Source organism: Mizuhopecten yessoensis, unplaced genomic scaffold (genome assembly GCF_002113885.1).
Source record: "Mizuhopecten yessoensis strain PY_sf001 unplaced genomic scaffold, ASM211388v2 scaffold715967, whole genome shotgun sequence".
Taxonomy (NCBI): domain Eukaryota; kingdom Metazoa; phylum Mollusca; class Bivalvia; order Pectinida; family Pectinidae; genus Mizuhopecten; species Mizuhopecten yessoensis.
In genome coordinates this window covers 70,241-86,623 of record NW_018479881.1, presented here as the reverse complement: position 1 = coordinate 86,623, position 16,383 = coordinate 70,241, and the positions used below count along the sequence as shown (strand labels likewise).

At 42.4% G+C, this 16,383-nt stretch overlaps 1 protein-coding gene across 1 annotated transcript in view; it reads right to left on the bottom strand.

The window, feature by feature from the left end:
- Positions 1-13,427: 13,427 nt before the first annotated feature.
- The window catches only part of LOC110441453, a 16,553-nt gene continuing 13,597 nt past the window's right edge, over positions 13,428-16,383 (bottom strand). The window contains exon 3 of the mRNA XM_021484601.1: positions 13,428-15,939. Within this exon, the coding sequence (XP_021340276.1) occupies positions 14,510-15,939 (1,430 nt within the window). The 3' untranslated portion in view covers positions 13,428-14,509. The remainder of the gene's footprint in view (positions 15,940-16,383) is intronic.

Here is a 16,383-nt window from a genome sequence, read left to right as displayed (position 1 = left end):
TTCTTCTACCCCGAAAAATAAGAGATTGTCCCTCATGGACCTACACTTCAAATCTAGTATGTCGTCGGCAGCACGATTGATACTGGCCCTAATACCACTCATATCAGGGGCTAAATTTTCCTCAAATTTCTTATTTAGGAATTCCTGAGATTTCTCGACTTCCGCAACCCGGGATCTCAAATGTTTCACATCATTGTTTAACTCAAGAATACCCCGTTCGATGGTGTCTAATTTAGTAAGTTTGCTGGTCAACGCGTCGACTTTTGATATTAGACACTTGGCCCATGCCGGTGGTGTGTCCGATGAATTAGGTTGAATACCCATGGGTGGGGGGCCCGAAGGGGGGGATGACATACTCATCTGGTACGGAAAATTGTAATAATTACTGGCTGGCATCTGAGGCTGGCCATTGCCTGGAGACTGGTTTGGCCAGTTCTGTGGCTGGTAATTGTGCATACCTTGCTGTGAGGCCATTATATCATACAGTTCAGGCGGTACACTATTACTGGTATTGTTAATTGATTTCACGGGTGAATGGGCATCGCTCACCTTCGCAGCCTTTTTGCTGTTTTCTCCCCGTTTCTTCTTCTTGGGCGGCATACGGGACAAACAACGACCTTACCGGCACCCACACGATCATATCCATCCGTCACAAGTACATTTTGATCACATTTCATCTGATATCAGACCACAATATTCAAACATTTTGACGGCGCTCAAAGCCCGCGTCCATTACGAGCCGTGCCTCGTTCTCAAACCTTAATTGAATATGAAGTAGACACTGTTAATTATCGTATCGTAATAAAAACCAAAGCGAATATTGAAATCCACAACATGACGCAAAATTTAGAGTTAGTCGATGTTTGGAGAGAATTCAAAACAGATGATAAAGAAATACTTTATTTTTTGGTGGCCTCTGATCTATGGACTTCGCTTACAAATCTGACCACTCGCCTGTTAGTATTGAATTAGAATTTATCAAACAGCAGCTCGGACTAGAAACATGGAAATTTAACAATAGCTCTGGGAATCGTAATAGAAATAAACAATTTACATGACATAATAAATGAACATCAGCATTTTATTCAAACCTTTATGATACAAAAAGGAACACTGTTTAATGAAGTTAACCAGGAATACCTAAACTCACGGATGAACAAAGTGATTATATGAATGGTCCACTAAAGGTTGAAGAATGTTTCAAAATAATAAAAATAAGAGTAAAGGAAAATATCCTGGACTAGACGAATTCACCGTAGAGTTTTATCTAAAAGTCTTTCTGTTAAGATCCATTAAACAATTATTTAGAGATCCGGAAATGTTAATTAGTCAGCGCCGGGGATTAACGTATTCCGAAACAAGAGAAATCAAAAATGTATTGAAAAACTCGGAGACCCATTACGTTATTGAATGTTGACTATAAAATTGCAGCATCGTGTATTGCCAATAGAATTAAACAAACTTTAGTTGATGCTATCAGTCCGAGTCAGGCGGGATTTGTCAAAGGTCGTTACATAGAGGAATGTACCAGGATAATTAATGATATAATTGAAAAATCGGAAGAAAATAATCAATCGGGTATTTTGCTACTGTTAGATTTTAAAAAGGCATTTGACTCCATGGAGTGGCCATTCATAGAGAATTATTGTAAACTGGTTTAAAACTTTATACTCGCATACATCAGCCTTTGTTGAAAAGATACAAGATACAAGAATTTGTGTTTAACCACGGACTTAATTCCGTGGTTTAACGTCGCATATTTAACACAGTAAACAGTACAAACAAGATATACAAATTAGAAATAACATGGATAAACAGCATGCAGGTATATTCAAAGCTAGTTAAGAAATAGCAAGCAAATATCACAGGATAATTTAACAAGTGAACACAATAAAGGTACAAAAGCAAAGCAAACAAAAGCAAGGTAAACAATGGTCACCTCTCCACTTTTTTTCCAATTAACACGCGGAGAATGACGGGGTGATCCTTTGTCTCCATATCTTTTTATTATTTGTATCGAATTACTAAATGCAGCTATAAAGTATAGCCCGGATGTCAAGGGCAGAATTTTAAGTAATTCTGAATATCTTATTAGCCAGTACGCCGATGACTCAACATTGATGATTGATGATGATGCAAGGTCCTTAACAAAATGTTTATATCTGATCGACATCTATAGAGAATGTTCTGGTCTAAAAACCAATTTTGATTAGTCACAAGCTGTATCGATTAGGGTAAAACGGGGCTGCTGGGAGGAGGTTGAAACGGAGCATACTTTATCCTGGAATCATCAAGGCTCATTTGAGCTTTTAGGTGAAAGATATGATTTATCTACAGATGATATATATGAAGATAATTTGGAGGTTTGAAAGTTCCGGATATTTTTTCTTATAGTAATTTTTTTTCAGTACTCAGTATTGGCTCAATTTGCCTATCATGTGGTTGTTGTATAGAAAGCATAAACATTTTTTAATACTACTGTTGTAAATTTTTATTTTTGCAATATTTTATTTGCATAGATTTAAATGAAAGCTTCGTTAGAACAGTGAGTATACGTGCGATTGTTATTTAGCATACATATCAACCTATTCAATTCTTATTTTTCATGTCTAAAATATTTGGTGCTTAGCATATAGCATAACTAATAGTAAATCATTAAAACTAATATGGATAAAAAGATGTTTGGATCATGCAGATTAGGAGTAGTTATAAATTGATGATATAGAGCATGTTGAAGGAGATAAAACATGGAGTTAAACAAAACATGCACTAGAGGAAATAGATAAAAGGTAAATGTTGGGAAATTTTGGAAGGAAATTATGTCTAATTGGGTAAAGCNTAGACCAAAAGCATGCGATTTGTAAGACAGTATGCACGTGTTTTTGCTTTACGAGTTCTTCCGCGCTGCCCCACGTTAAAGGCGTAGTAGATGAGCAAGGAAATAGTATGGCTTTGGATTGTCTTGTTCAGAAATACCGAATAGATATTAATTTCATTACTATAATAGTATTATTAGTGCAATGCCGAGAGGCTGGAAGAGAATGTTCACCAATTATGGAAAAAGTATTGAAAAAGTTTTAACTGGAAAATATTTAAAAGTTTTTCTATCACAAACTATTGTCTACTGTATTGATCTATCCTCGACAATCTCATGAAAGGTGGCACACTATTTTACGAGACGAAAGATTCAAAATTACAAAGTTAACAAAACAGAATCATTTACAGATTGTTTTCACAAATTCCATGCTATTAAAACGAAAAATATTAAAACATCAGGAATGTAGCTTTTGTAGTGGGGCACCAGAAACAATGTATCACCTTTTTAGGGATTATGCACGGAGTCAATCACTCTGAACATGTTTTATAAATCCAGTTTTTTCTCAAATATACTGTTGTTTTTAAAAAAAACTGCTACTTTCCTATTTGGCATAGTTGATAATGTTCAAGTAATGGGCTTAAATATATGCATATTGCTTATTAAGAAATAGATTTCGTTGATGCGACAATACAATAAAATTCCTATATCGGAAACAAGTAAGACATTTATTAAAAATTACAGAAATCTTGTTTATATTCGACCTATACATGTATGTTGCCCTAAAATGGAGCGAACAAGATCCGGCAAAAAATGGGAAAGTATCAAACTTATTTTAGAATGAACAATGTATCTGATATTTTGTATATACATGTAGTGTATGTTTTCATCATGAACCTTTGTCTCACGTGTACCTTAAGTATGTGATTGACACAATAAAACAATTTAAAAACAAAAGAAAATAGTACGTCCGACACCTTCAAACATGCAATGGCAGGAATAAATCTTACATAGAATATATATTGTTTAACCGCATATATACCCAGGACAACGGCCTCCCACACATATACCCAGGACAACGGACTCCCACACATATACCCAGGACAACGGCCCCCCAAACATATACCCAGGACAACGGCCTCCCACACTTATACCCAGGACAACGGCCTCCCACACATCTACCCAGGACAACGGCCTCCCACACATATTCCCAGGACAACGGCCTCCCACACATATACCCCGGACAACGGCCTCCCACACATATACCCAGGCCAACGGCCTCCCACACATATACCCAGGACAACCGCCTCCCACACATATACCCAGGACAACGGTCTCCCAAACATCTACCCAGGACAACGGCCTCCCACACATATGCCCAGGACAACGGCCTCCCACACATATACACAGGACAACGGCCTCCCACACATATACCGAGGACAACGGCCTCCCACACATATACCGAGGACAACGGCCTCCCACACATATTCCCAGGACAACGGCCTCCCACACATATACCCAGGACCACGGCCTCCCACACATATACCGAGGACAACGGCCTCCCACACATATACCCAAGACCACGGCCTCCCGCACATATACCCAGGACAACGGGCTCCCACACATATACCCAGGACAACGGCCCCCCAAACATATACCCAGGACAACGGCCTCCCACCCATATTCCGAGGACAACGGCCTCCAACACATATACCCAGGACAACGGTCTCCCACACATATACCCAGGACAACGGCGTCCCACACATATACCCAGGACAACGGCCTACCACACATATACCCAGGACAACGGCCTCCAACTCATATACCCAGGACAACGGCCTCCCACACACATACCCAGGACAACGGCCTCCCACACATAAACCCAGGACAACGGCCTCCCACACATATACCCAGGACCACGGCCTCCCACACATATACCGAGGACAACGGCCGCCCACACATATACCCAGGACAACGGCCCCCCACACATATACCCAAGACAACGGCCTCCCACACATATACCCAGGCCAACGGCCTCCCACACATATACCCAGGACCACGGCCTCCCACACATATACCGAGGACAACGGCCTCCCACACATATCCCGAGGACAACGGCCTCCCACACATATACCCAAGACCACGGCCTCCCGCACATATACCCAGGACAACGGCCTCCAACACATATACCCAGGACAACGGTCTCCCACACATATACCCAGGACAACGGCCCCCCACACATATACCCAAGACAACGGCCTCCCACACATATACCCAGGCCAACGGCCTCCCACACATATACCCAGGACAACAGCCTCCCACACATATCCCCAGGACAACGGCCTCCCACACATATACACAGGACAACGGCCTCCCACACATATACCGAGGACAACGGCCTCCCACACATATCCCGAGGACAACGGCCTCCCACACATATACCGAGGACAACGGCCTCCCACACATATACCCAAGACAACGGCCTCCCACACATATACCCAGGCCAACGGCCTCCCACACATATACCCAGGACAACGGCCTCCCACACATCACGAGGATCGATGACCCGCAGGACAACACATCCGATCATCATCCAATTAAAGTTGTAGTAGAGTTCTCGACACGGCACTGCGGCCAGACAGATAAGTCAGTCTACAAAAATATCAATTAGAATAAGGTGGACGAAAGCTGGTACCAACGTACGCTCTCACAAAACCAGGAGAAACTTTACTAGGGAGTCCGATCAAATCACACTACAGATTGTTGAACTGCTCTCGAGTGCTGTTGCAGGGGTTTCTCCACATTCCAGCATGGTTAAAAGGGGAAAGAAACATGTATGGAGCCCAGCCATCGCCAAGGTCACAGTGTCTAGCAAGGAAGCCCTTACTGGACAGTAACAAGCCAACTACAGGCCCAATTACTGTCATGCGTAGAGACACTAATAGAGCTCTGAAATCAGAAAAGGATAGAGACGAGCATCTGGCAGAAGTCATGGGGGCAAAGAGGGATAACAAGAGGATATTCTACAGTCCCATAGGCTAAGGAAGTCCTCATGAGTTACCCTAACAGAACCCGTTCTCGACGATGAGTTTTACACACATCCTTCGGCCATCCTCTTCGGGTGGTAGCATCACTTCAAAAGACAACCCTAGCCACACCAAAAACCCAGCAGATGGTGGAGAGCATGGCTAATATCAAATATGACGTGTCGTCATCAAATCAATCTGCCAAGGTCAACAGGCCACATTTGATGAAATGGTCACCCCAAGGAAGGTAGAAGAAGCGATCTCCACGTTGAACAACAATAAGACTCCATATGTCTTCAATATGTCCGAGGTGTACCTCAAGCACGGCGTTTCAAACGTTTTGGATGTCCTCACCACCCTTTTCAATCTGTACATCAACAATGGGAGTGTCTCAGATTGCTTGAAGTTAACCCCTATATACAAGAAGAAAGGGCTGAAGAAAGAGGCACAGGTATCACTGTACTCCCGGTTATCCAGAAAACCCATGTAAGCAGTCCTTCGCACTAGGGTCAACATGGTGACACACAACAGAATGCTTTCCAAAGAGGCTTCATTAAGGGTGTTGTGCCAGTTTGAAGTGGATTAATTCTACGCAAAGTAATCAACAACCAGACTTCACCGAACACCTACATTCGTATGCTGCATTTGTTTATATCAAAGCAGCATTTGACACCGTCAACCATAACATAACGGACCGGAAGCTCTTCGTGACGGCGATCCAAGGAAGGACCAGGGCATTAATTCACGGTCTCAACACCAATGCATACACCTCTATAAAACGGGCAGGATCTCCATCCAAAAACATACATATTCAACAAAGAATTTGTCCAGAAAGAATTGTGAGCACAGATCTGTACAAAATCTGCATAAACCTCGCTAGACCGGATCGACGAATCATCCACTATTCCGCTCCAACCTGAGCCGACGACGTCACGCTAATAGATCATATCTGTGCTGAACTGCAAGCCTTACTCAATAGTATGAAGGATTATAGTGACGAACATCTCTACACCCTGCAATCCACAAGGTGCACAGTTCTATCTGTGTCATGCAAGAATCCAGTGGATGAGCAGACCATACATCAGTGAACTGTTGGTAAAGATAAGATATACTCATCGCCCAGAAGGCGACGCATCTCGGAATCATTCACCAGGGTAATACAAATCTGTCAGCGCCTGTTACGATACAAAATAACATCAAAAAAGGGACGGAGCATGCTGTATAGCCTTATGGGTACCGGACTACACGAGAAAAAAGGCCTCAACCCAGCTACGAACCTTCATATTATCCGAATCCCAACTCTAATATACAGCCTTGAATCACTAGCACCTACGGATAGAAGCCTGGAACCACTGAAAACGCAACAAAGGAAAAGGATGAAACAAGTATTCTCGCTTCCAGACAACGTTTCTGTTTTGGCCGTTAATATCATGACTGGTGCAATCCCTCTAATGGTGAGGATTCATCAGAACCTCCTGGGTCTATACGGATCAATAGCCCTGTGCTGAAAAAGAGTTGAGCAGAAGACAACTACTGACAAGGAACACGACAAATGACAGCTGGTTCCAAGAAGTGTACAACTATCTTGCAAAGTACGACCTTAAAAGTGCGCTCGACATTAATGGAATCAGACATGAAATACGCAACATGGAAAGTAGAAGTCCAGAGACACATACATTCGTACTAGGAGGGGGGACCATGCTTCATCCTCGATACTCCATGGGTTACGATCACTCAAGCCCTCTGCACTGTGAGCGTCATCCTCGATACTCCATGGGTTACGCTCACTTAAGCCCTCTGCACTGTGAGCGTCATCATCGATACTCCATGGGTAACGCTCACTTAAGCCCTCTGCACTGTGAGCGTCATCCTCGATACGCAATGGGTTACGCTCACTTAAGCCCTCTGCACTGTGAGCGTCATCCTCGATTCTGCATTGGTTACGCTCAATCAAGACAATGTCTTTTTGTTGACTTAAGCCCTCTGCACTGTGAGCGTCATCATCGATACTCCATGGGTAACGCTCACTCAAGCCCTCTGCACTGTGAGCGTCACCCTCGATACTCCATTGGTAACGCTCACTCAAGCTCTCTGCACTGTGAGCGTCATCATCGATACTCCATGGGTAACGCTCACTTAAGCCCTCTGCACTGTGAGCGTCATTATCGATACTCAATGGGTTACGCTCACTTAAGCCCTCTGCACTGTGAGCGTCACCCTCGATACTCCATGGGTTACGCTCACACAAGCCCTCTGCACTGTGAGCGTCACCCTCGATACTCCATTGGTAACGCTCACTCAAGCCCTCTGCACTATGAGCGTCATCCTCGATACTCCATCGGTTACGCTTACTTAAGCCTCTGCACTGTGAGCGTCACCCTCGATACTCCATGGGTTACGCTCACTTAAGCCCTCTACACTGTGAGCTTCATCCTCGATACTCCATTGGTAACGCTCACTCAAGCCCTCTGCACTGTGAGCTTCATCCTCGATACTCCATTGGTAACGCTCACTCAAGCCCTCTGCACTGTGAGCGTCATCCTCGATACTACATGGGTTACGCTCACTTAAGCCCTCTGCACTGTGAGCGTCACCCTCGATACTCCATGGGTTACGCTCACTCAAGCCCTCTGCACTGTGAGCGTCACCCTCGATACTCCATGGGTTACGCTCACTCAAACCCTCTGCACTGTGAGCGTCACCCTCGATACTCCATGGGTTACGCTCACTTAAGCCCTCTGCACTGTGAGCGTCATCCTCGATACTCCAGAGGTTACGCTCACTCAAGCCCTATGCACAGTGAGCGTCATCCTCGATACTTCATTGNAAAAATAGGGGTGGGGGTAACTAAAATCGACTTTCTGAGTTAAAAGAATAAGATTAAGAAATTTTCCTTACATAATTTAAAAGAAAATATTATTTTTATCAATTCTACAAACATTCATACATATCTGATAACACACTTGGAGGAAATTGTATGAATTTGTTCCGCAAATGGTCAAAACCCAAAAAAACACCTAAAATCACATGTTGTTTTAAATTGGTATCTTTGACCGATCATAGCACAAAAACNGTTACGCTCAATCAAGCCCTTTGCACTGTTAGCGTCATCCTCGATACTCCATGGGTTACGCTCAGTCAAGCCCTTTGCACTGTTAGCGTCATCCTCGATACTCCATGGGTTACGCTCAGTCAAGCCCTTTGCATTGTGAGCGTCATCCTCGATACTCCATGGGTTACGCTTAATCAAAGCCATTTGCATTGTGATCGTAATCCCTGGACTTTGTTTATCATGAAGACAGCACGCAATGCTGGGGGAAGGGAAGCAATCCTGGTAGGATCAGTAGCGGTGTTTTCTAATTCATATTCAATTCAATTCAATATACTTACATTCTTGATGGTTGTTCTGTATATCTAGCAACTGAAAACAACTGCCATTAGACTATGAATACACTATGAATACAACGATTCTCGAGCAACCAAGTCAGCTGATTTTACACACGAGCACTTCATATATATTACTACGCATAGTACCGTTTCTGAGAATAGTTAAAATAATAATAAACATAACAAAAATCATGAATTGTGCACCATTGTTCTATTATTATCATTCTTTCTAATTTAAAACTAAAAAAATATATACTTATAACATTATCATATTTAATACTGACTTCCGACTCGCAATCGGTTCCTCGTGGTCACGAACTTTCTAACTCCCAAACGTCCGGCTGGGTAATCCCCGTGACATTAACTTGCACATTAAACTCAAGAGAACTTTGTAATGATACAGGGCACTTCATCAGAAAGAACGTTTAATTTACTCTGATTGTGAAGATGAACATGAACATGAAGATGATGATAATAAAGTTCTAACAGATGTACCGTATCTCGATCTTCTGTATTCCAAAATTGTACAGGGTGCTACAGCAGGGTGCTACAGCATGGTGCTACAGCAGGGTGCTACAGCAGGGTGCTACAGCAGGGTGCTACAGCATGGTGCTACAGCAGGGTGCTACAGCAGGGTGCTACAGCATGGTGCTACAGCAGGGTGCTACAGCAGGGTGCTACAGCATGGTGCTACAGCAGGGTGCTACAGCAGGGTGCTACAGCATGGTGCTACAGCAGGGTGCTACAGCAGGGTGCTACAGCAGGGTGCTACAGCATGGTGCTACAGCAGGGTGCTACAGCAGGGTGCTACAGCATGGTGCTACAGCATGGTGCTACAGCAGGGTGCTACAGCAGGGTGCTACAGCATGGTGCTACAGCAGGGTGCTACAGCAGGGTGCTACAGCATGGTGCTACAGCAGGGTGCTACAGCAGGGTGCTACAGCATGGTGCTACAGCAGGGTGCTACAGCAGGGTGCTACAGCATGGTGCTACAGCAGGGTGCTACAGCAGGGTGCTACAGCATGGTGCTACAGCAGGGTGCTACAGCAGGGTGCTACAGCATGGTGCTACAGCAGGGTGCTACAGCAGGGTGCTACAGCATGGTGCTACAGCAGGGTGCTACAGCATGGTGCTACAGCATGGTGCTACAGCAGGGTGCTACAGCAGGGTGCTACAGCATGGTGCTACAGCAGGGTGCTACAGCAGGGTGCTACAGCATGGTGCTACAGCAGGGTGCTACAGCATGGTGCTACAGCAGGGTGCTACAGCAGGGTGCTACAGCAGGGTGCTACAATCAATTTCTCACAAACCCTGCTTTACATGGTGTTTTTTTTTTATATAAACACAGATTTTTTTTTTAATATCAATAGCTGCCCTCTGAGAGCTGTATTTTGTTGCAAATTTTGTAAATGTTATACGACTTCGGTATATTCAGATTTTATTAACACATAATTATTAGATTAGAAAAAATCATTGAAAAAGCCAGTTGTCTATTCTGTTAAAATATATAAACTTTATATATTTTTCAACAGTTATGAATCAGGTTAATTTAACTTATATTAATCACTCTTGTTGGCCTGGCTATTAGCGCACAGGTGGTCTTAATGCGGGAGGAAACCGGAGGACCGGGAGAAAACCCACGTTATCGGGCACTTCATACCTCTTCACATCCGATCGGAGAATCGAATCCCGGCCGCCTTAGTTTAAAATGCTTATTAATGACAAAACCATCCTTAGTTTCAGCAAATAAATAATTAGTTTTGTTGTTACGTCGGTATGAATGCTTCACACGTGTGTTTCCAACCAAGTGCTAATTTTATTCATACAGAGGTGTTAGTACGGCGTCTCGATCTGTGGTACTAAGTAATACTTTGTTAGAGTATTGACTGTCAGACCAAAGTCCAATTAATTTTACTCTGAATTAAACTGATCACTCAATGTAAAAACATCATGGTTCTGTGACGTTACAAACCTCTGAACCTAGGTTTAGGTTAACTGAGGATGAGATTGTGAGAATGATCGAGTTTCTGGTTGACAATACATTTTTAAAGTTCGGTCGCCAGATTTTCCAGCAGACTGTAGGCACGGGAACAAACTCTGCCTCTCTTCAGGCCGTCCTATTTGTTGTTTTCCAGCAGACTGTAGGCACGGGAACAAACTCTGCCTCTCTTTAGGCCGTCTTATTTGTTGTTTTCATATAAGGCTGAATTGATTGAAGAGCTTATCAATACTGGTACCAAGACCAGTTTTTTTGCACATTTCCGGTCCTCGGGTAATTCCCAGTACCAAACAATGTTTGATATACATAAATAACAGATAATATAAATGTATATAGTATCAGCTGTTTCTTGTAGAATTCTCTGATGGTTCATATCCGATCCTGAGGATTTTGATCTTTTAAGCCTTTTTCATTTATGTACGATTTCCAGGGTAATTTTGAGACTGGTACATTGTAATTGGATCCACATTTACCGCTTTGTTATTCTGTAAATGTGTTATCGTGATCTATTTTTTAAACTATCTGAAAGAATTCTGGGTGTCTATTTAGTTTATGTACAGATTTGAATAGTTGTTTCGATATTGCGTATTTCCATAACTCTTCTAGGTTTTCCTTCACTTGTACTTTTACGACCTTCGTTGTGAGTGTCTACTTGATTTCTAGCCTGCAATGTAACACGGTAACATCCCATGTGCTTCAATACTGGCTCCATGATGTAGCCTTACGTTTGATTTTAGACAATGTCTTTTTGTTGAGGGACGGTTTGTGTTCAACGGTCGCTTGATTTTCGGAGACTTCATTTGCTTTGCCGGAATCGTTACATTCATCGAATCTTTTAGTTTTATAAGATTGCCCATTGCTTCTTAGAATCCTTCTTGCATTCCGAGAAATAATCTTGCCAGTTTATGTCCATGTTCCGAGACAATTCCTGATATTATCGTACAAGTACTGAGATTGACTTACACTCTCTAATTCAATGCTCAAATCCCATTTTACTTCAATGACGGGATGGTTCATTTCACTTAGAGGAGAGTTCGTCAGTACAGTTTCAATACAATCGTCTTGGATTAAATCAATGTCACTCAAATATCTACATATTGACTTATGGTTGTTAGTGTACAGTGTGTCGTTGTCCCTACTTCGTTTCTGTGATTTGATTTAGATTGAAATGGCGAACGTCGTTGATGAAGCAGAAGGCACTTAGAACATCTAGTCTTGTTTTTATACTATTGATCTTCAGGTAAACCTATCTTTACATATATGTTGCCCTTTTTATCATCGATTAAGGATTCCAATAACTGTTATATTTATATAATTTAATCTTGCTTGTAACAAGCATTTTCATTGGCTTAAAATATTATGTTATCAGCCCATAACATAAAAAATGACGTCACCATTTGTAACATCGCTTTTGATTGGCTGATACAGCAGCGCAATAATTTCTAAGAGAAAAGAGTCCATCAATACAAGTGGATTTCCACAGGGATTGTGTATAGTAGATTAAATTATAAGGATTAACCTGAATATATTTTTCATGTTATGGAGCTATAACACAAAAACCGGAGTGTATTCTCATCATAAACTGAGTACACTCCGTTTTTTTGTGTTATATCTCCATAACAGGAAAAATATATTCAAGTTAAACCTTAAATATCTCGGTTTTCCCTGCAGAAACTCATTGGCATCTCATCATACCCAGTTACATGTAGCATTCCAATTAAGCAAAATCTTGTAGATTTGGGAAATTAATGTTGAAGTTGGAATATATTCATCTGAGAATGTCGTATATGGTTATTAATCATTCTTTCAGCTTTATTTATCCATAAACCTTCCGAATCGACGTTATTTCTATATACATATGTTCAGTACACGGGCAATATTTGTTCTCACTCAAAGTACAGTACACTGAAGGCGATGACGTGACTGTCGTAATCAAACTCGGATACTGGCCATCGAAATAGAGACCGGGGACGATAATTAGTGCAATTCGTGTCTATTCACCGTCACTTTGGGCAGCTTTTGGACAATACCTGTGTAAGTCAATAATCCAGAGCTAGCATACAAGTAAGTGTATTTAACGTGCTCGTAGACCGTGTAAAGAATTGCAGAGCTTCTTAAATGGAGTTATTTTAGAAGAACTCTGAGAAATAGAATAACTAACGGTAGGTCAAGCTGTAGAGACAAAACACAAGCCGATGGATATGAAATACAGCATATTTTATTTTATGTTTTTAAACAAACAATCTAAACAATCTAACCAAACGTAATTAACAGCTGACACTAAAACAGAAATACGACGTAGTGTTAAACGTAATTAACAGCTTACACTAAAACAGAAATACAACGTAGTGTTAAACGTAATTAACAGCTAACACTAAAACAGGAATACAACGTAGTGTTAAACGTAATTAACAGCTGACACTAAAACAGAAATACAACGTAGTGTTAAACGTAATTAACAGCTTACACTAAAACAGAAATACAACGTAGTGTTAAACTTAATTAACAGCTAACACTAAAACAGAAATACAACGTAGTGTTAAACGAAATATCTTCGAAATCCTGTTCTTATTCACATCTTCTCTTCATAAAAAAATAATCACAGGCCTTAGTCACGAGAATGTTCAAGGACCAACGATGTGTATAGTGAATGTACAATCCTTGGATTTCGAAGATGAACACAAAAGAACAAAAACAAGCAACAGAACTGACTAGAATAAAATAAGCACAGCCAACCTATCTGTCGTATTACCGTGTAGTTTTAATTTAGATACCTGTTTCGGTTTGTGCCGTCGAGACAGATATTTGGAATCCAACGAGCACCTTTCTGACTTAGCCTCAAAATTTCAATATTCAATAGTGTCCTTACAATAGGGAAACATGATCATTTATTTCCCGGAGACGAATAGTGTTTCACGAGGGCAAAATACTTTTTCATGACTAACGGCATCCATCTCTTGTTGTCTGGAGCACATCTGGCGTAAGACATTTGCAAAACAGTCTCCCTTGAGCTATACTCCATAGTGACAATTAACCGCGATAGGGGAAATTTGATCACATGAGGGAAACTCGATCACGTGGATATATTCTCTACCTCTGATAATGTGGTGCGATTATCAATCAGAGACGCATTCTTATAGATGAGGAATAATGATATAGCGAAGGGCAGACAGGTGTTCAGTTTTTTACGTAACAGCACCGACACAAGACTCGTATTACTAGTCTATCATTCAACCTATCTAGTCTACTGTGCCTTCCTCACTAGTCTATCATTCAACCTATCTAGTCTACTGTGCCTTCCTCAGTTTTAACAGTTTCAACCAACTTAGTGTTAACCAACTTAGTGTCGTCAGTGATAGTGTCGTCAGTGATGTCAGTGATAGCGTCGTCAGTGATAGCGTCGTCTTGTTCGTGTTGCTCCGTAAGATCTATAAGGCTGCGTACATCAGCTATGTTTATCGACGGAATGGAATTGTCATCTTTCATCATCAGTAAAGGAGAACTTTTTAAAACGCGTCTTCCTGTCGCCTTATCCAGCAGATATTTTCGCCGGTTCTGTAGAGCCTCGCGGAGACGATTCCAGACAAGCTCGGTATAGGCTGCTAGTTGTGGAGCCGTGGAGATGACGTATTGCATGAAACCCTCGCGTTTCTCTTGAGAAATGTCCTTCCATAAAGGTGCCGAGTCCCATATCCGGACAGACTGCGCAGCGTTTCTGATCAACACAGTGCCCAGACGCTGCGCCTCGGTGGGGTGTCCTCTAACGGGCTTCTTTCCTAAAAGTTCGTCACCCGAAAACCTGGAAATACTACTCGAGACTAAACTCAACATGAACGAGCCCGACTCGTCATATGGATGAGGGCTCGCTATTGCTGTACTGTGGGGATGTGGCGCTTGGTCAAGAGGAGATAGCTGTCTGCGGGGTTCTTCAACAGCCCTCATGTGTTGACCGTTTTCCGGTTTTATTGCGGGAGAGTGTTGACCACGTGCTGGAGACGCTGGCGAGGAACTGGGGATGACTTGTGTTAGACAAACGGGATAGGGGGCCCCAGGACTCTGTCTATGAAGCGGAGACATTTTATTGCCCTTGGACCTCTGCTCTTCCACGGTGCTGGAAACCGTAGCGTTCATCAGCTGTGGACTTCCGTATGAGAACACGGGCCTGTGATCCAGTGCCTTGGGTCTGAGATCAATACATACACCTGTCGTACTGTCCATCCTAGACTCCGGGGGCTCGCGTTTTATGTGATCTGTTGATAACCGCCTTTTTACACTTGCATTATTAAAACTGTCATTTGACAACCTTGATGTCGTATTAATAGACTGCTGTGACCCTCCGCTTCCAAATGATGGCCGTTGTGTGTCTGTGCTAGGCATAAATAACTGTCTCTGACCTGATCCATGGGATGTTTGAGTCTGTGTCTTTGAGGCGGGATTATAACTAGAGAATGACCGGTGTTGGTCTACATTGTTTTGATACACTGGGCGCTGTTCTGGTGCCCTGGGTGGTTGTTGGTGTGACCGGTGTTGGGAGGGTGGTGGGGGAGGTTGGGGAGAGGGGAGGGAACTCAGTGTAGAAGATTTCCCCGAGACTCCTAACTTCAGCTCGCGGATCACCTTCCGTACTATGAACCGATCCTTGAACACCGTGAACGCGTCCCGGATATCCTCCTCGCAGAACTGCAGGAACATGTCGCCGTTGATGCCATTTGCTGTAAAATCGAACGCCAACAATTAGGACAAATAATGGTAGACTCCGATACAGTTTACTAGCCAAGCATTGTTTCAAGTTCATTTTCACTTATCATGCGCCAATACATATACAGTAAAAGTGGAAAGTGAACTTTGCATTGCGAACATTTTGTTATTTTGTCTCAAAAGAGTAACATGTGTAGGATAATAAATCGAAAGGGTTCTGTTTACTATTCACCAGTTTTGAATACAGAAGTGTCTATTCCCAACAGGTCATTGTCAGTAAAACAGAAGTGTCCATTCCCAACCGGTCATTGTCAGTAAAACAGAAGTGTCCATTCCCAACCGGTAATTGTCAGTAAAACAGAAGTGTCCAATCCCAACAGGTCATTGTCAGTAAAACAGAAGTGTCCATTCCCAACAGGTCATTGTCAGTAAAACAGAAGTGTCCATTCCCAACAGGT